Source organism: Limanda limanda, chromosome 11 (assembly GCF_963576545.1).
Source record: "Limanda limanda chromosome 11, fLimLim1.1, whole genome shotgun sequence".
Classification (NCBI taxonomy): Eukaryota; Metazoa; Chordata; class Actinopteri; order Pleuronectiformes; family Pleuronectidae; genus Limanda; species Limanda limanda.
In genome coordinates this window covers 28,680,416-28,700,907 of record NC_083646.1, presented here as the reverse complement: position 1 = coordinate 28,700,907, position 20,492 = coordinate 28,680,416, and the positions used below count along the sequence as shown (strand labels likewise).

The following is a 20,492-nucleotide window of genomic DNA, read 5'->3' as shown; positions in this document are numbered from 1 at the left end:
GGTCCTGATAACTAGTGATGGGTGTTTATTTGTTCAAGTGAGAGCAGAGTGGAAGAGGACACATTTGTATGGTCAGTTGGTTTGCTGCTAGAAGCATTACTGTGTGTTTATCCTCTGTCTTCTGTACATTTTCAGCATAATGGAATGTGGTTATCTTAGCTAACAATAGTAGAGAATTAGGGTTGGTAATGAATATTTGAATATTCGTCATTAAGAATTTATTCGAATAAAAATCCAAGCTAATGAATAAACGTTCTAGTCCCGCGCATTATGAGAACAACATCTCCCGGTATCTTGCGGACTGACAGTGAATCAACTGCGCACACGTCTTACCCCAGAACATGTGAATATGTTGATTTTCATGAACAAGAACACATAGATGGGCCTGTTATAGGTAGTGTATGCTCAGGCAATCCATGCAGACAGTTGTTAAATAGCCTGATGTTTGTTAGCCATTTCTCAGAGCCTACAGTAGGCTAGCCTGTAAGGTAGCTATAGCCTACGGGCGGCTGTGGCTGAGGGGTAGAGTGGTCGTCCTCCAACCTGAAGGTATGCGGTTCGATCCCCAGTCTGAACCATACTCATGCCGAAGTGTCCTTGGGCAAGATGCTGAACCCTGAATAGCCCCCCATAGAATAACAAAGTGATGAACTATATGAATGTGTGTGTGAATGGGTGAATGTGAAACTGTAATGTAAAGCGCTTTGAGTGGTCATCATCAGACCAGAAAAGCGCTATATAAATATAAATTCATTTACCATTTACATCTCGCTAATAAGTTGCCATGACTGTCAGTTTAAAACAATGATCTAATTTGGCATTAAGCCATGTCTGACATCATCAGAACAGAAAAGCGCTATATAAATATAAATCCATTTACCATTTACATCTCGCTAATAAGTTGCCATGACTGTCAGTTTAAAACAATGATCTAATTTGGCATTAAGCCATGTTTTGTTATTATTCTTCTGTATTTGTGTCCAGTCTGATGACCCGTCAACTTCGCTCATAGTTTTACTTTTAGTAGCGTAGGCTAAGTTAAAACTCAATTGTCAAATAATTAGGCTGCTGCCAGCGTCGGGAAGCCTGACGTTTAAAAGGATGGATGTAAGTCATTAGACCGTGTTTATTTCTTTTTAAAATTATTTTCCAATGTTATTATTATTTCAAAGGTCTAGGCTGTAGCCAGGCAGTGATGCGTTGCAATCGCTACGTGTTAAAATCCGTCGGATGACATAATGCACTGTGAAAAGTTAAACTTGACTACAAAATGGCGTATTTCCTAAATGAAGCTATTTTTGAGAAATATCAGTCCTGTTGTGTGTGTGTTTGACCTTAATGTGTGTGGGGGTGATGGGTGGGGGAAAAAACATGGGGGGGGGGGGTCATGAATATTCAAATAATTGTTCAATAACGTTATGAATATTCGAACATGAAAACTCCTGAAAAGTCTGTTATGGCAATTTTTCATCGTCATCAGGAATAATGAGTGAATCAAACAAACAGTTAGTCTGTCTTTAATAACGAAGCTCCGGACACAATCAAACTGACAGCAAGGCTGTCTGCTTGAGAGTGCAATGAGTCTCTCAGGAAATGGCAGTTATGAAGGCCCCCCAAGTTCCGCAAAACACTCAGAGGGACTTTACACAAAAACATGAACAGCACACGTGGACAGGCAGATCATCTGATCCCAGCATTAGGGCTATTCTGATAGTCGATTAGTCACCGATTATTGAAACGATTAATCGACTAATCGGATTATGAATGACACAAATTCTCAATTGCTATTATTTAGCAAGCAGCTTTTAAAGTTAGCTTGAGGTTGTTCAAGGCATGTGATGACTGAAAATAAAGACAATAAAGATCGATACTTGATTAAAAAAAAATTATTTTAATAAACTTTGCTGCATATAAGGGGACTGTTGACACAAAAGCAAAGAAAAATCTAGTTTTTGTCCATTTAAAACCAAGGACAGGCAAAGTGCTAATAAAAAAAATTAATTTAAATTTAAGTATCCCTTTTTACTGTTAACCAAGAACAGGCCAAGTACTGATACTAAAAATAAATTCAAAATCAAGTATCCATTTTTCGTGTTAACAAAAAAGGACAGGGAAAATAACATTAATAAAAACACCAACAAACGAAACTTCAGTCTTCTTCGGACTAAATAATTGTGATTAAAAAAAGACGTTTGTCAGGCAATAGGATAACATTTCGCTTTTAAACTCGTTAAAAAAAAGTTTAAACCATATTGTTGTAATGGATTCTAGAATCCTGCGCACGGGTATAAACGTCTATATATAACATCTGACAGAGGCGAGTCCGCATCGTCTCCGTTACGAAGTCACACGTGCCTCCTCCTCACATGCACGTGTCCTGCTTCAATGGAGAGCAGGTCCGCCGTACAGATATTGCAGGTAGTTTTTTTCGGGCTGTTAAGAGTGAAGTTCTCTAGAACTTTTTACTTCGTGTTGCGCGAGGCAGCGGACGCCGCCATTGGTCCATGTTTTGTGGCTATTGCACATGCACGACTTTCAGAGATAGGAAGGGAGCGAGATGCCTCACTCCTCAGGTACTTCCATCAGCACCTCCGGTAAAACGCTGTTTAGTTCTGCAGCGCGGCACGAGAAACACGCGCTATGAGGTAACCAACGATTCATCGACGAGTAAATTCGTCGGCGACTATTTTTGTCATCGATTTTTGTCGACAACGTCGACTAATGGTTGCACCCCTACACAGCATCAATAACATCATAAAGAAAGTTAAGATACAGCATTTGAAACAGGAACTTTGACTAGACAGTGTCTAGACACAATCTCCAACAATAGATTTTTAGAGAAAGTTTCGGAAACACACACACATTCAATGACTCATATGAACCCGGGTCACTTGAGGCAGATGAAAACAGAAGAATTTATGATCAGATACATTTGAACCTGTGTTGTGTTTACAGACACTACAGGAACACTTTTCCACTACAAGTCCCATCCCTACAGAGAATGTTAGCAAACTTTTTTATTCTGAAGTTTGAAAATACTCAAAGTGACTCCAACATTATGGTCGACATATTTTGGCATGTAAGACGGTTTGCATATGCACACAAGAGACATTTCAGTCTGCATTTTTTGATAAGATTTATGTCATGGTTGATGTGTTTGGTGCAGTTATTTGTTTTCTGGCATTGTGATTGGTAAGAAAGGGTTGTTCTGATTATCCATCATTATTAATTTCAGTCTTGGTGTTGCTGTGAATTTACTGTGTTATTGCGCTGTGTTTAAAATCCGCGCTTTAAGCACACCCGTGAACTGTAAGACATGCCTACGTCAGAGCAATAGCAGGTATTTTACAAGTTAGAAGAACGGTACCAAGCTGGGCGGACCTCAGGGTTAGCCTGGTTACCACGTGTTAAAATCACAGCATATTGTCGTTGGTAGTGATGTAGATCTCCTCTTATCACTGATTGCATGTTTCTTTCTTTTCTATCTCTCTTTCCCTTGTAACCCTCTTACAGACACATTCAGGCGCATTTATACACACGTATATACATTTATCACAATTATATACATACTGGGTGATCAAGCCACGTTTTTCATCAATAGCCATTCCTTGACTAGAGCCACGAGTTAGGTCACATTGTCCTTCGTTCTCAAACTCCCTTTGTCTAAATCATGCGTTTCCGCTGCCATATTGAATCTGGCGATATGACGTCACCAGTGTGACCTCGTACGCCATCTTTATTGGCCCCCTCTCTCTCTCTCTCTCACTCACCCACCCACCCCCACACACACACGCAGTGTGTCACAATCATTATACACCGCGTTCCACATTATTATGCAAATTGGATATAAGGGTTAAAAACATTCATTTTTTAGTTTTTGAATTAAACTCATGGATGATATTGTTTCTCAGGGCTATTTGGATGATTGAAATCAATCTCAGACACCTGTGATAATTAGTTTGCCAGGTGAGCCCAATCAAAGGAAAACTACTTAAGAAGGATGTTCCACATCAGGGTTTCCCCCAGTGCTGTATAGGCCTGGCGGGCCGCCAGGCTTCCCCCCCCCCACCGCCAGGCTAAGCGTCGATTGTTTTTTTTATTTAAAAAAAAAAAAAAAATCAGTCACTCGCGCACATCAACAACACTTCACTTCCTCATTGAGCCCCGATCAGAGACATGGCCCCGATCCCCAAGCAACCATCATATTGGTCCAAACAGTCACATGTCCCACCCAGACCCATTCACTGACCCTCGGACATCAGAACGCTCCTTCAACACAGTGTTTTACTGAACATACGTCACCTTCACTGACCGTCAGACATCAGAACGCTCCTTCAACACAGTGTTTTACTGAACATAAGTCAAAACCAAACATAAACATAAACCTAGTCCGTTACACGATTAGGCTGCAGCTATTTGGTTTTATTTATTTAAAAATAGGGTACTTATTTCATACATTTTCCACAAATATGAGGAGGACTCAAATAGCCCTACAAAGTTCTGTGTTTAATTTATTTCAAAGTAGGCCGACACTTGCCTGTGTATTTTGTTTGTTTGTTATTTTGTTGCTTGTCTGTTTGAGTAGTTGGCTGAAAGCAAAGAAGTAGTAGGCTTACCTTTTATTGGTAACCAAACTGCTACGGTTCATTGTTTCTGAAATAAGAGGCCTGACTGCTATGTTAATGCAGCACAAAACAAAATGTAAACAAAGGCTCAAATATTAAAGTGCAAAACTGTAGGTTTAAACTAGCAACTCCAACGTGATAAAAATAAATAAAAAAGAGGGCTTATAAGTTAAGTCATCAGTGCAACTCAAAAAGATATCAAAGTATCTATTTAACCCCTTTTCAAAATAAACAAGTTAGGTGTGCATATTAAACAAAGTGCAACATGTTTAGAGTATAAGAAACAATGGTGTCCAGCTCAAAATCCGACTCAACACCCCCCCCCCCCCCCCCTGCGGGTGCCTTCTAGCAGCCCTACCACCAGGCTTAGCAAGTTTTCTGGGGGAAACCCTGCACATTATTAAGCAAGCTACATGTTTCAGGCAAAATAGGGAAGAAAAAGGATCTCTCTGCTGCTGAAAAGCAGCAAATAGTGCAATTCCTTGGTCAAGGTATCACAACATTGGATATTTCCAAAAGAATTGCGCGTGATCATCGGACGGTGAAGAAATTTGTCACTGATTCACAGCACAAGCGGGTTAGTTCAGACAAAGGCAAAATAAGGAAGATTTCTGCCAAACAAATGCGTAGGGTTAGGAGGGCTGCCACTAAAATGCCATTGAATAGCAGCAAACAGGTGTTTGAAGCCGCTGGTGCCTCTGGAGTCTTGCAAACTTCAAGATGAAGGATGCTCAAGAGGTTTGCAAGTGTCCTTAAACCTGTTATTCGTTCCTCTAAACCAAGCTCACAAGCAAAAAAGGTTGCAGTGGGCTCAGGACTACATAAAGACTAAGTTCCAAACTGTTTTGTTTACGGATAAGTGCCGTGCAACCCTTGATGGTCCTGATGGATGGAGTAAAGGATGGTTGGTGAATGGCCACCATGTCCCAACAAGGCTGAGACGTCAACAAGGAGGTGGCAGAGTCATGTTTTGGGCCGGAATCATGGGGAGAGAGCTGGTCGGCCCCTTCAGGGTCCCTGACGGTGTGAAAATGACCCCGGCAAAGTACGTAGAGTTTCTGACTGACCACTTTCTTCCGTGGTACAAAAAGAAGAACCGTGCCTTCCAAAGCAAAATCATATTCATGCATGACAATGCACCATCTTATGCTGCAAAGAATACCTCTGGGGCATTGGCTGCTATTTGCATAAAAGGAGAGAAACTCATGGTGTGGCCCCCATCTTCCCCTGACCTTAACCCTATTGAGAACCTTTGGAGCATCATCAAGCAAAATATCTATGTGGGTGGAAGGCAGTTCACATCCAAGCAGGTGCTCTGGGAGGCTATTATGGCATCCTGCAAAGACATTAAAGCAGAGACTATCAAAGAACTCACAAGTTCAATGGATGCAAGAATTGTGAAGGTGATATCAAAGAAGGGGTCCTATGTTGACATGTAACTTGACCTGTTAAGATGTTTTTGATTAAAACCTTTTTTTGATTTCAGTAAATATGACCTCTTAATGCTGCAAATTCAACAAATGACAATTTTTAGTTCTTTACAACCTATAAAATATCTTGAAACTCAGAAACTCAGAGACTGCATAATAATTTGGAACACTGCATTTTGAGTTTTTTATTTAAAAAAAAAATACTGTTATCATTGGGAGGTTTGTTCAATAAAATTTGAATTATACTCTAACAGTTGATGACTTGAAAAATATAATGACTGGCTGTGCATTACTATTTAGGAAAATCTGAGCAAAGTGTAATCTGCATAATAATGTGGAACGCGGTGTAGTTGTTGGTGTTGGTAGTGTCTTTAGTACATTGGACTCTTGTTGAGATAGTATTATTGATTTGAATTAATGTTACTATGTTTAATAAATTATATTTATAAATAAATAACTAGCATTTGTGATTATTCATGCATATGTGTGCAAAACAGCTGGAATGTGACAGGCAGTGCTCGGACTTAAACCTTCACTGTTCATTTTATAACCATTAATTTGCATATTTATTTTATTTATTTACAGTTTAGTTATTGGTCCCTAATACCAGCGTTGTGCCCCATCATTATTACATTTAATTATTAATAGTATTATTATTATTAATCATATTTGATGATTACTCATAATAAGCCAATGATCAAATCTGCTCCTTCCTTTGTAAAACATAGTCTTGTTCTCCTGTCCAAATTTTTTTTTAATTAAGTATGTTTTATGTTCGTTTTAATTTTTTCACACAACATTTTGGTATTCTAACTTTTTCTGTACACAAAAAGGAACTTGTTCATTTATCCCAGGACGGGTAAACAATTGTTGTATTTCAAAATGTTTGCTGGTTAAAGGTTCCTGTGTATCAAAGAAGTATCTGAGCAGACCCTATTATTCTTCCTGTTTAAGTTCGTTAGCCGAATGTTTTTCACTCCGGCAGAAATGTTGATTAGTAATTGGTTGTGTTTACTTCACATGTCACTTCTTGGCTTCAAATGCAATAAATCGCGTACCATCTGTCCTTCTCACACATTACCTCACCATAATTATATGAATGATGAAGGTGCTTTATATATATATAAATATATATGTTATAAAGAATATGTATAGAGTTTCAAATCAAAATAGCTAAACAACTACATCAGCGCTAGGGGTGTGAATTGGCAGAAATGTGACGATTCGATAGTATTGCGATATTTGGGCCATGATTCAATATTATTGCGATTCTTAACATATTGCGATACAGCAGGTATTGGGATTGGATTCTGTGATATATTGCGATTCATGTCCCACATATAATTCAAAGGCATTACAAAAAATAAAAGAAAATAAGACTGCTCAACTCACTTCAAATGTCACATTTAATTCTGTGAACAACATTGTCTTCTACACTTTAACTGAAGTGCAAAAACTAAGAAAGGGTAGTGCAAAAACTTTGTCCTTGAACATTCAGGACACAGGACCTTTCTAATTATTTTCTGAAAAGGAGACCTCTCACATGAACGCTGAGCTCCCAGCACATAGCTTAAAATTATTTAAATATAATACAGTAACATAAAGCAGACATAATAGAGTAACATAAACCTGAGAATAATCATATAATTAAGAGTAACTCAGAGCTTCAATCAAATTGAGAAAAATAAATAAAAATGTGTTCTGCTAGAGTCCAGTCCAGTTGGCTGCAAGGTCATGAACCAAAATGTTAAATTAATTTGGGAATATTGCCATTTTTGTTCAGAAAAAGGAGTTGGTCAACATGATCAGATGTTAAAGTGCTCCTGTGGGCCGTTACTATATCTCCTGCAGTGGAGAACACCCTTTCAGCAGACACACTAGTGCCTGGAATGCTCAGGTATCTTTTAAACTCTGAAACTCTCCTTGTCATGCTTTGCCAGCCAGGGGCTGTCACATCACATACATAATGAAATATTGCAAAAATTGTAAATAAAGTATTAAAAAAATTAAATAAATATTGCAATACTTTGTGCTACTGTATCCATATAATAGCGTGCGCAAAATATCGCGATACTGAACAGAATCGATTTTTTCCCTCACCACTAATCAGCGTCTAAAATAAATATTTTTTAGCTAAATAATAGCCTTTTAAATGATAGTGTTCTCACCTGTTTAATGTGATTTCTGTGCCTGAACATCACTGCAGATCTTCTCTATATCAGGGCTATAAGATGTGACTTTGTTCTTCACAAAGGACTGCAGGCTGTCATCTGTTATCAGCCGAGATCAGCTGTCAGGCTTTTGAACTTGGACACCCATAAGTCTTTATCAGCTATGTCGGCCAGTTCAATTTCAAGATCTGGTTGGCTCGGTACTCCTGTGAATGCGGACATGTTCAGCAGGGATGGGTCGATGTCCAGGTGTGTAACAGGGAAGGATAATGTTTTTTTTTCCTTTCTGAACTCGCTGAATCTTTCCCCAAATGCAGTTTACATTTACTATGCATAAGTGCAACTTTTCCAGCCAATCTAGATCTTCCAGTTTTGGATAGGTGAGGCCTTTGCTTTCCAGGCAGGCTTTCATATGGTCCAGACAAGCAGCAAACCGTTTCAGCACGTCTGCCCTGGACAGCCACCGGACTTTGTTATGCATCAGTAGATCCGAATATGCGCTGTCGACTTCATCTAACAATGAAAAGAATTGTCGGTGGTTTAACCCTTCTGCCATTATTTTGTTCACTATGTTAATAGCAAGGTTCATAATCTCCATACATTCGGGGGGAAATGTTTGTGCGCACAGTGCTTCTTGGTGCAAGATGCAGTGAAACGTCAGCAGCTTTCTATCTAGCGACTTCTGAAGTAAAGTCACAAAGCCCTTATGTGGTCCTCTCATACTAGGTGCCCCATCAGTAGCCACTGACACCATGTGAGTGTTTTTTATTTCTTTGGCTTTTAAAAAAATCACAACAGCCTCACAAATGTCCTCCCCCCGTGTTTGGCCTTTAAGCGGTATCAACTCAATGATTTCTTCCTGAGGCACATCAGAGTTCACATATCTGCATAACAGCGCTGTCTGTTCAATATGATTTACATCACTTGACTCATCACAGGCTATTGAGTATGCTGAAGTAAGCTGAATTGATGTCCTCAATTTGCTGTCTGGTGATGTTTGTTGCCATTTTGATGGCCCTGTCCTTGACGGTCTTTGCAGAGAGAGACATATCTCTAATTTTCTGAATTTCACGTTTGTTTTTTAAGTCCAAAAATAGATGCTCTGATATTTTAATGAACAATTCTTTCATGTATTCTCCATCTGTGAACGGCTTTCCACGCCTTACTATCTCATGAGAGGCCACAAAACTAGCAGTAGTAGTTGAGTTTACAGACTTGGTGCTAGGGCTGCTCGATTATGGAAAAAATCATAATCACGATTATTTTGGACAAAAACGAAATCACGAATATTCAAACGATTATTAATTTGTGCCCTTATTTTTTTTAAATGACTAACCGGAAGTACCAGTCACTTCCGGTTCCGGTAAACACCGATTACGGCTGCGTGTCTTATTCCTCCGTGAAACTATGCAGGATATCGGTGCCCGGTTATTCAAACCCTTAACACTCTCCATAAAAACACTTTGTAACTGAGAACTTTGAAATTTCCTCTCAATATTAAATGTCCCCATCTGCCCCCCCACTACAAGCACACAGAGAGAGAGAAAGAGAGGGGTGGGCTATGAGGACCATCATCATTTACCCCCGAACCCCGACATTGAACGGGTTCCATATAACAACAAGCGGAGAATCATGACCTGACCCGCGCGGGTCCGGTGTGAGCAGCCGGGCGGCTGCGCGCTGTAGAGCAGACGCTGCGCGCCGCGCGGCCACTACACTGTGTGGTGCTGCTCGTCGGATTCGAAGAGTCGATCAGACGGGGCTGCCCTCCCTCTGCCGTTTTCCACTTGCGCTGTTTTTTAAACACCGCCGGTCCCCACACACACAACTCGCCTCCTTCACTTCACAGCTGCTTGAGAGCGAGTGCCAGTCAGCGGGGCCGCGTTGAATGCTCCGGGGGAGGGACTGAATTTTAAAAAAAAAAGCCAAATAATCGTTTCAACTCGATTATAGCAGTTTGGAGATCGTTTGACCCAATAATCGTAATCACGATTATATTTCGATTAATTGAGCAGCCCTACTTGGTGCACTTCTTGAAAGCATATTTGCCCTGCTCAGCTTTCTGCAGCAGTTCCGAAATCGCTCTTTTTCTCTCATCTCCAGCTTTGTACTTTTTTTCGCAAATGCTGTGTGCTTATTATGGAAATGACAAATCAAACACACAGGTCAGCCAGCATCGTTGGCAGTGAAAGCAAATGTATCAGTCCACGCAGAATTAAATTCTCTATTTTCCCCCGAGACTTTTCCTTTTTTGGATTCATCCATTGTTAGCCTACCAAGGCCGGGGTCAGAAGCTCTAGATTAGCCACCTGCAGGGAAAAGGGCCGGGCCGTATACGTAATAGGATGTGACGCATATTTTAGTGGAAGAAACATTAAAACCAAACGTGAGAGCAGGTCAGACTGGAGACGGACACAGAAACTGAAGCTCGCTACAAACCACCTGCAGCTTCTGCTCTGCTATAAAAGCTGCGGCTCTGAGCAGCTGTGACCAGAGGAACTCTGTGTTTTCACTGTTAAGAAGCAGCCGGTTAGTCAGTGAGCCGCTGCTTCACGTGAACGAGCTCTGAACTCACTGAGTCTTTCTGAGCGAGTGAGCAGGGCAAGGGGCGGAGCCCCGGGACCTGTCTGTGTGTGTGCAGCCTGGGAGCGTGACAACACACAGACATACAGTATATATTGATCTATATATATATCGAATCTCATTAATATATAATATTATTTATTCTCTTTTTATTCTTAATACATTTCCCCCTTGTGCTGCTACTTCCTGTGCTGCTGGGTCGATTTCAAATTTCCTTTACTGTGATCAATACGAGGTACATTTTATTTATTTTATCTTAAGGGGGTGTTATCTGTGTGTTATAACAATATAAGGCCCTGAACCAGAATAAAGAATTCCTTCCAAAGTGTGTGTAAGTCACCTTGGCCAGCAGAGCGCATCGGCAGGTCAGCTCCACAGTTTAGAAATGGGGCGTGGGGACCCATCTGATATCACTTCCTTGAATAAAACAAGAAGCTCTGTCTTAACCTCTATGAGTCGAGCACCACTGTTCACTAGTGAAACCCCTAAGCTAATGAGAGGTGGCTGACTAAATAATACTCCACTGAAGTCATTTCAAGACATGACCTCTGGGTATAATCCAAAGAATTGGCTAAGGAATTTATCCAGAGTTTGCCTTTCACACATGCAGGACGCAGCGGGAGGTTCTCTGCACAGGGGCAAGTCCTCCATATTATTCAGGCGACAGGTGAGCAGCCGGGTGCAGCAGACAGAGGGAGGAAATGACGTATTAACTCTCCCATGTAGATCATGTGATTTTGTTTACAGCACCCATACACCACTCTCAACATCGTCAGTGTCCTCTACATTTGGGTTCACGATTGACTTCTCTTGGATTTCTACGGTCTTTATACTTGGAGGCCAGGCTGATAAAGTCCGCAGAAACAGCAGAGCATCTCACTCGGACCTTTGCGTTCACACATACACCTCTCCTGCGGAGTCCAGTTTATGTCTGGAAGCAGCTCGAGAGAAACTAACACTTTCCCTTTTAAAGTAATTACTGGAGCAGTGATGACAAATTCTGTTTAGAAGGACTTCACATCCACTCCCCAAGGCCCTTAAAGTTTTAATTGCAACTGTGAGTTTTATTAAAAACAATCCCAGACAAACAACAAAGAGCTTAGTGGGAGATTGGATTGGTTGTCTGGCTTGAGACTGAAGGGTAAATATTGACTGTTCCTAAGTGTCCCTGTGTGTGTGTGGGTCTATATAGCTGCTTTCGGACATGCTCTGCAGTCTCTCCGGACTTTCTCCGCCTGGCCTTCTAGTATAATGTCTGTAGACATTTCAGGAGAATATGATGTGTTAACACAGCAGGGGATCCGCGCTGGATTCATCACGAGCGGGTGCGTGGCTTCTTAAGCGCAACAGATGCAAAAAGAAAACAAAACAAATAGTCAAAATAAACACATAGAAGACACAGATGAAGATGTCAATAGAGATTTTAGTGATAATACGTCACTTCCTGTCTCTGCCTGCTGTACTCGGCTGCACCACTTCTCGCCTGAATAATACTGTTGTGAACGTGTCAGTGCAGAGAACCCCCGCTGTGTTGTGCATGTGTGAAAGGCAAACTCCGTAGCCAATTCTCCATCTGATAAACGCTTGCAGGCATATATCTAGATACAGTGATGTTGATAGGTATGCCCACTGCTTCCCTGACGCATTAAAATCTGAAAGGACGCAGTAAACACACTATCCATGCGCCCTACGTATGCGCCTCTTTGTGAACAACAAACTCAGCACATATTTTATTTCAACAATTAATGACACAAAGGGCGGCTTTGGCTGAGGGGTAGAGTGGTCGTCCTCCAACCTGAAGGTCGGCAGTTCGATCCCCAGTCTGACCCATCTGCATGCCGAAGTGTCCTTGGGCAAGATGCTGAACCCTGAATGGCCCCCCATAGAATAACAAAGTGCTGTAAATAGATGCACTGTATGAATGTGTGAGTGAATGGGTGAATGTAAAACTGTACTGTAAAGCGCTTTGAGTGGTCATCAAGACTATAAAAGCGCTATATAAATACAAAACCAAAACCATTTACAAACTTCATAGTAGTAAATAAACTCACGTTTCCAGTGCTTGATGCTGTGTTCACTTATGTCGAAGATGTTTAACTTCTAGGGGACGTGCTGTAATGAAATAAAGAAATCATACTCCGGTGGCTGTGATAAAAAATATTTAAATATGCTCAGACAATGCATAGGTACTGTACGATACTATTTTTTCTAGTTTCGAGTAAGCAGAAGAAGGAAAATGTAAAAATGCCACTGAAGAAAAACATGAAAGTTATTGGTGGCCAGCAGACTATTACAGTTGTATTTTTGTTTTGATTTAAGTTTAATTTTTGTGCTAAAAGTTTCACAATGATTGACTCATTGCATTTTTTTTATCACTTATCACATTTGATTTAGTTGATGTTCAGACTAGAACATGTTGATGTTATTTTGGTGACAGTTTATTTTGTAGAATTTGTTTGGGTTAAAATCAGCAGTCTTATTGATCATTTAAGTTCAAATAAAATTTGAACATATATGAGAACATATCCGTTCATTATAACCATATCAAACTATACCAACATCAAACTTATTTGATTGGGGCCCATCGAATTTCCCAGGGACACACTAAAATCCGGGAACCGGAGACTCACTACATTGAAAACCATCAACATTACTGTGTATGTGTGTCCAAGAGTCAACAAGTGCCGTGTGTGTTTTGCCCGGGGTAGTTGACAGATGACCCTGCTGCCACCTACAGACTAACACCACTCTTACACAGGATTACAGATCAGGTTGTTTACATCCGTCTGTCTGGCTGGTCCCTTTAACTGTTACATATACATAGACACAGACAGCCACTCAAGTCTCTGACACATGGATCAAAGAGGAAAGCCATGTATACTGCATTTCCACTACGTGTGCATATAGAGGATTGAGATGTATTGTTTTCTATGAGGAGACATATTTTGGAAATTATTTCATAGTTTGAGCTGAGTATGATTTGAAAGTGACTGATTCTATTGAGAATGGACTTGAGTTTAAGTAAGAAAATCAAACATACTTTACCAACATGGTTTTCTTCAAAGCACTTTAATTTCCCCACAGCCGGGTGAGAACTTAATTGATTCAAAACATTGTCAGGACAGGAGATCCAACAGATACAACCAGGTAACCAATGACGTGACCTGGCGCTATGGACTATGGATGTTTAAAGAAAAATTACCAGCCCTGTTCATGGATTGCTTTCTAATGGATAATCAACACATTTGTATAAAGCTGTGGTGTTCGACCTCAGCACTTTATCATACCACACCCACAGTACAAGATAAATTCACTACACAACGAATGCAAGTTCAGCAACAGCTTGAGAGGAACACTTATAAAAGATCTCTGCCATTCACTTCCCTAAATGTGAATCCCAGTGCGTAAGCTAAGGTTTGATTCCTGGCTGTGGCAAACTCACCACCATACACTCTCTTAGTTGTAGGGATGGGCATTCGATTAAATTGTCTTCATCGATCGTCGGGAGAGTTAATGACGAATTTTCGATTAATCATTAATATTTTTATATTAAAATTCACTATTTATGGGCTGTTAAAATGCAGTGAAAATAGAAAAAACACAGCGTGTTTCCTCATGAGATCTTTATTACAAGATGAACAACTCTTGTGGCAGTTAAACGGGATCGTTCAATGGTTACACTTGAAAATATGCGCTGCTGTACTCTTCAGCCCCGCTGAGAGAGCAGCTAGCCGCTGAGAGCTAGCTCGATCTGACGGTTCTCGACCTCTCAGTCCAGCCGTTGTCACGTTCTCACTCCCGGAGCCCCTCCACCAGACCCGGCTTTGTCCGGGTCCGAAGAGGCTAGCTTTCGAGCTAGCCTCCGCTAGCTGCGGCGGCTAGCTGCGGAGCTCGGCTGAATGTCCGCACACGGACCCTCAGTCTACGGGGAAGGGGACCCGGAGAGACCCGGGTCTGGGTGAGGTTCCGGGATTGATGACATGACAACAACGGGACTGAGAGGTCAAGAACCGTCAAATCCATCTAGCTCCCAGCGGCCACTTTCAGTCATGCACTGGACTCAGCAGACCCTCCGTATTTTCTTCTGAGGAGGTGCACGTGTGAGCACAAATGTCCGAGTGAAACTTTCCATAGTTTCTACGGACTTTATTCACCAGGTCTCCTAGTATAAAGTCCCTAGAAATCCAGCAGAAGTGGATGTGTGAACACAGCAGCTATCCCCTGCTGGATTTGCAGCGACCGAGTGCATGAGTTGATGACGCTTCTATCGTGTGACAAATGCAAAAATGCAAAAACTAAAAAAAATCTCCGGGTAAAAAAGCATTGACACACACGTAGAAGACACAGAGGAAGATGTCATGAGAGTTTGGGGCAGGGCTCGTGACTGCGACTGATCTGGTCGCATATGCGACTGGAATTTTGGCCGTGCGACTTGATTTGAAATCACGGTCGCACGCGTGCGCCTTGATTTGAAATCACGGTCGCACGCGTGCGCCTTGATTTGAAATCACGGTCGCACGCGTGCGCCAAGTCATAAGCTGGTATGAGCGCTAGAAATAATAAGATCCACGCCCCGCTGGCGAAAACTAGTCCCCTGACAGAAACAAGCGATCAAATAAACTACTCTGACACAAGCGATAGAATGATAGTTGCTGTCACTCGCCCGCTTACACAGAACCCGGAAGCGCTATCGCTGGCAGCGCTAGCAGCGCACCGATCCATAATTCCCATGACGTTATGCATCCTGGAGTCAGCTGATCATGATTCGCGAATCAAGGAGCAGATAGGATAAGCAACAAGCACAGTTAGTAAGCGTGTGTATGATTGGCCATAAGTTTTCGTGAACCTGTCAGGGACAAGATGAAGCGCACAATATCTGCGGATGGTCCTTCACTGGAGGACTTTGATCCACTTCCTTCTGTAAGGAAGTGGATCAGAGCCGGCCGTAGAGCCAGGAGACCGGAGTTCAGCCGTCCCTGCCCTGTCTAATGAGCTGACTGTTAACGTTGTTGTTTTTTCTTATGTACATGTATGATGTTGAGTAAGTAAGAAACTTAAAGGACATTATATATATAGTGTTGTAACACTATGGCACATGTAGTAGATAGCAGAGGTGTGGACTCGAGTCACATGACTTGGACTCGAGTCAGACTCGAGTCATGAATTTGATGACTTTAGACTCGACTTGACAAAATGTAAAGAGACTTGCAACTCGACTTGGACTTGGGCATCAATGACTTGTGACTTCACTTGGACTTGAGCCTTTTGACTTGATAAGACTTGCTCCTTTCCCCAAAACCCAAAGATTAAAAAGTAAGTTATTAAGGAACGCTCGGTATCTTTCATTGTGTATGTGTGCGTCAGGGGTGTAAAATAACGAAAGGCAAGGCAATTCTCACCGCAGTGGTAGCTGCTGCATAGAGTGGATGACGTTCCCTAACGTGCACATTCAACATATGAAAACTGATCGTAAAGTTCACTGTTCGCGAAAAATATGCGCGACATGCACAACACTGCACAGGGATCCACTGCGGAGGGGCTGCAGAGCCGCGGGTTGCAGACCCCTGGCTACGGCGAAAGAGCGATTTGTTTACTGCTCCGCCGTTAAAGAGATGCGGACGTCAAAACATTAGTTCGGCTTTAATATTAGATCCGCCTCGCATTTCCTCCTCCCGGTCGCGCGCCTGTTATGCCTCCGCGCCGCACCTGTGGGGGGGTGCACCATACAGAGAATCACTGCGCTACACAGGGGCGGCCCTAGCATATTTGGCGCTCTATGCAAGAGCCCCCCCCCCCCCTCAACAAAAAAAAGTTGAAAAACGGAATTGCAACTTTCAGACGGTATTTTGCCCTGTAAGACTGCATTTCATTTCAAATAAACACAACAACGATCACAACGACATGGTGCAAGCATTTGTTTTAGACAGCGTCTCTCCTCAGGAGACGGAAAACATAACGTAACGTTTCAGCTTGACCTCAGATAATATGAACGTGTTTACCGTTCAAATTCATTATTTGTCATTAAGTTGCGTTTAGTTCAACGTTCTCATAAAAATGAACGTGTTCAATGAACGCGTTCTTTTGAACTTGTTCATGCACAACACTGCCTGAAACTCAATAGCCTACTGGCCTACCTGTCTCGGCCGCCTGCGGGTGACTCTTCAGCTGTGCTGGATGCTGTTCACTGCAAAGTGAACCCGGATGAGTTCTTCTCACCTTGAAAATCAGCTGCTCATCAAACTCAACAAGATGTTTGTAGACTAGTGCTCTAAAGGTGGACCAAAGTTTAACCAAAAGTTTAAATATACAGTGGGACAGCGGCATTTTAACTTTTTATTTTAGCTGTCATGTGGTTCATGTCTTGACATGTCCTCCCAAAAGTTCTTAAATGTTGTGTTGACATGTTAAATGTTAAATGTTTGACATGTTTAATGTCATTGCACTTAAATTTGTAAAGATCTCCTTTAATTAAAAATAACTGTTTTTGGATTGGATTTATGAGCCGTTGTCCTTTTTTGCACTGCATAGGAGCGGCTCCCGCAAGTGCAATTTCAATTGCACTTGTTTTAATAAATAAATACAGATTTTAAAAGCATAGATGATCTGTGTAAACATATTATTACTCTGTGATCAAAAGGACTTGAAAGGACTCGAAACTCAAACTGCAGGACTTGGACTTGACTTGAGACTTGTCAGTCTTGACTTTGGACTTGACTCGGGACTTGCCTGTCTTGACTTGGGACTTGACTCGGGACTTGAGGGCAAAGACTTGAAACTTACTTGGGACTTGCAAAAAAATGACTTGGTCCCACCTCTGGTAGATAGTAATATGTTGTTCTACTGATCATGACTGTAAAACTGATTATATTTTTAGCTATTAATGTCAAAATTAATCCTGATCTGTGAGGCCATTCTTATGTATGATGTTAAGTTATTAAGAAAGGACATTATATATATAGTGTTGTAACACTATGGCACATGTAGGAGATAGTAATATGTTGTTCTACTGATCATGACCGTAAAACTGATTATATTTATAGCTATTAATGTCAAAATCAATCCTGATCTGTGAGTGTCACCATGGTTTCTTAATGTTATAATATTCTTGTTATTTATTTTTCAACAGTTGACTGCAGGTACAAGAGCAGTCTGAGTAATAAAGAATTTGGTTAAAACAAATGGTGTGATTTGTCCTACTTCCCCTACCATCTAAACCACCTAAAATACCGTGCAATTATTTTCCACCTATCAATGTAGGCCTTTATCTAAGCAAGGTCATGCCTTACCTTTTATAATCTGTTCAAACATGTTATTCCAGGTTGTTAACATTGATCAATAGTAGTATTACTTGGTTTGCCCAACGTTTTATAGTGGTGCGCCTAGATTTTTGCTGGTGCTCCCAATTTTTCTGGGTTAGGAGCACGGTGCTCCTAAGCCAAAAAGTTAGTCTGGAGCCCTGTTGGGGTGATAAGAGCTGACTATGGTGTGGGGGTGCTGTAAACATGATGACATGATCTACAAAGCAGAGTTAATACGCCACTCCCTGCCTCTTCCTGCTGCACCCGGCTCCTCCAGTTTTTGTTGTTGTAAACATGTCTGTGCAGAAAACCTGCTGCGTTGCACATGTGTGAAAGGCAGACTCTGGGTAAAGTCTGAAGCAAATTCTCCAGATTTTACCCGGAGATCATGTCTGAAAACGGCCTATTTCTGTGTGGCTGGCACTGGTTCGTGCCTGATTAGGTGTGTTTTTTCCAGGCTAGCAATACCATGACACCACAGAAAACGAATGGTGAAACACTGGTGCATCTGCCAGACAAACCCACACACGCACATAGCCACACACAAACACTTCTTGGTAACAACGAGGAGTCAGTGCAACCACACTCTTCTGCCAAATCTAAATATAATATCCTGCATTCACCTCACATTGCCCAGGCATGGCCTCTGCCCCATTGGAAAATACGTAACTCTGTCCTTAGGTATGTAGCGTATCTGTTTGTCTGCATGTCAACATATCTGTCTGGTTGCACCACTGTTCATATCTCTGTCTGTGCTTCTCTCTGGCTTGCTGGGAATCTGCTCGTTGTTATGAATTACTACTATGTGCCAGTTAATTTGTCTTCATAAGTTTGTCTGCAAATCAGCTACATTAGATGCACACATGTACAGTATGTCTGTCAGGGGTCTACCTGTTTGCCTGCTCTCTGAAAGGTCTGACTCGGTCATGAACTGGAAATGTCTCCAGGGGATCTGGCTGGCTCCAGCATTAGGGTTGGAGCTGAAAGTTTCTCTCTGGTTCGCTCACAAGACAGACAGACAGACACACCATTCCTATGTTTTCTTTCTGTGCCAACTATATAACCCTCTGTGGTGATCCTTTAAAGCATGGCCCAACAGGACTAAATCTGCACTTGTTAAAAACAACTCCTATAGCAGAAAATGTCTCGAAAAAGTAAGAGTTAAAAAAAAATTTGGAGGGGCTCTCCTGCATGTCATACATGGTAAAAGGTATAACTATAAGTCTGAACTTCGGTACTGCTATATGAATGACACATTTTAACTGATGTAATATAAAGATAAGATACAAATTTCTGCACGACAGCGTGGACATAACATGATAGCCCTACACATGATTCACAGGAGCACTATAAATAATTGACTTGCTAATGGGAACGGCTGATAGCGAATGTATGCATTGTCTTGTGTGAATGCTTAGTCTGATCTGAACGTCCTTCCGTTACTACACTGGAGGAGTGCACGTAAAAGGGATTAGACACTACAATCTCTCAGCAGGTTTTAAAGGTCAGGACAAGCAAAAGTAATGTTACTTACATATTTCCATTTCCTGTGGCTGAGAAGCAGTGCAGTTGCAGGAGCAGGTGACATTGGAGTTTCCGGGGCCGCCTGGGGCCGTTAGGTTTTGCATGGAGCTGGGCAGACAGTGAAACCTCTCCGGGGAGAGAGCCGCCGCCCCCGTTGGGGCCCCTCGACAGGGGGAAAAGCCACACACTCACGCTCACACACAAAAACTTCAAGGCAGTGGCAGCAGAGTCCGCCACTACGAGTAACTCCCGATAGTTTTGCATTTAGTTTCCATGGTTTTCCTCACGCCATATTCCTCAGGGAGCGGCGGAGCCAGAGAATTGGCAAGTGCTATGGGGACGAGCCACTGCTCGGTGTCTAACGCACAGTGTTGGATTTTCTTTTCCTTATTCCGCTCTACGAGCAGCTATCCTCGGTCCACTACAGCACACACCGCGGGTTCAACCACCGCCAGGCGCAGCTGACAGACAGCTACTGCGGCCAATCACAGGGCTGCTGAGGAGGACCACATTGGGAGGAAGAGAGGTGCTGCCTTCAATAACAGTCAGAAATAACACAACTCTGACCCCAACTCGTCAAAAACAAACTAAAAAGTCATATACTTCAAACACCTCCCTGAAAGTATAGACCAGGGAAAGACTGGCTTAACAAGACACCAGAGTCAGGTTCAGTTTAACAACAAATCATCTGGCTGCACCAAACTTAATGCTGACAATAAGAAAAAAACAGGTTTTATGGTGCAAATTTGAAATCCTTGAATTGTATCACACTAGCTTCTGGTCAGATCAAATTAATATAATTGTTTTGCCTCCTGCATGCATCAGCTGCAGAATGCATTAATTGGATAAGATTTCAGATTC

At 41.8% G+C, this 20,492-nt stretch overlaps 1 protein-coding gene across 2 annotated transcripts in view; it reads right to left on the bottom strand.

The window, feature by feature from the left end:
- LOC133013571 (low-density lipoprotein receptor class A domain-containing protein 4-like) overlaps positions 1 to 20,046 on the bottom strand; it is a 50,409-nt gene extending 30,363 nt beyond the window's left edge. The window contains exons 1-2 of one of the 2 annotated variants that reach the window (XM_061080552.1): positions 19,642 to 19,706; positions 12,861 to 12,921 (exon numbers count right to left, since the gene is read on the bottom strand). Coding sequence is in view for 1 of the 2 variants with exons in the window: in XM_061080551.1 (XP_060936534.1) it covers positions 19,642 to 19,735 (94 nt within the window). In the remaining variant the exon portion in view is untranslated. Of the gene's footprint in view, positions 1 to 12,860; positions 12,922 to 19,641 lie in introns of both variants that reach the window. The other variant, XM_061080551.1, reaches the window with a different exon arrangement.
- Positions 20,047 to 20,492: the final 446 nt, after the last annotated feature.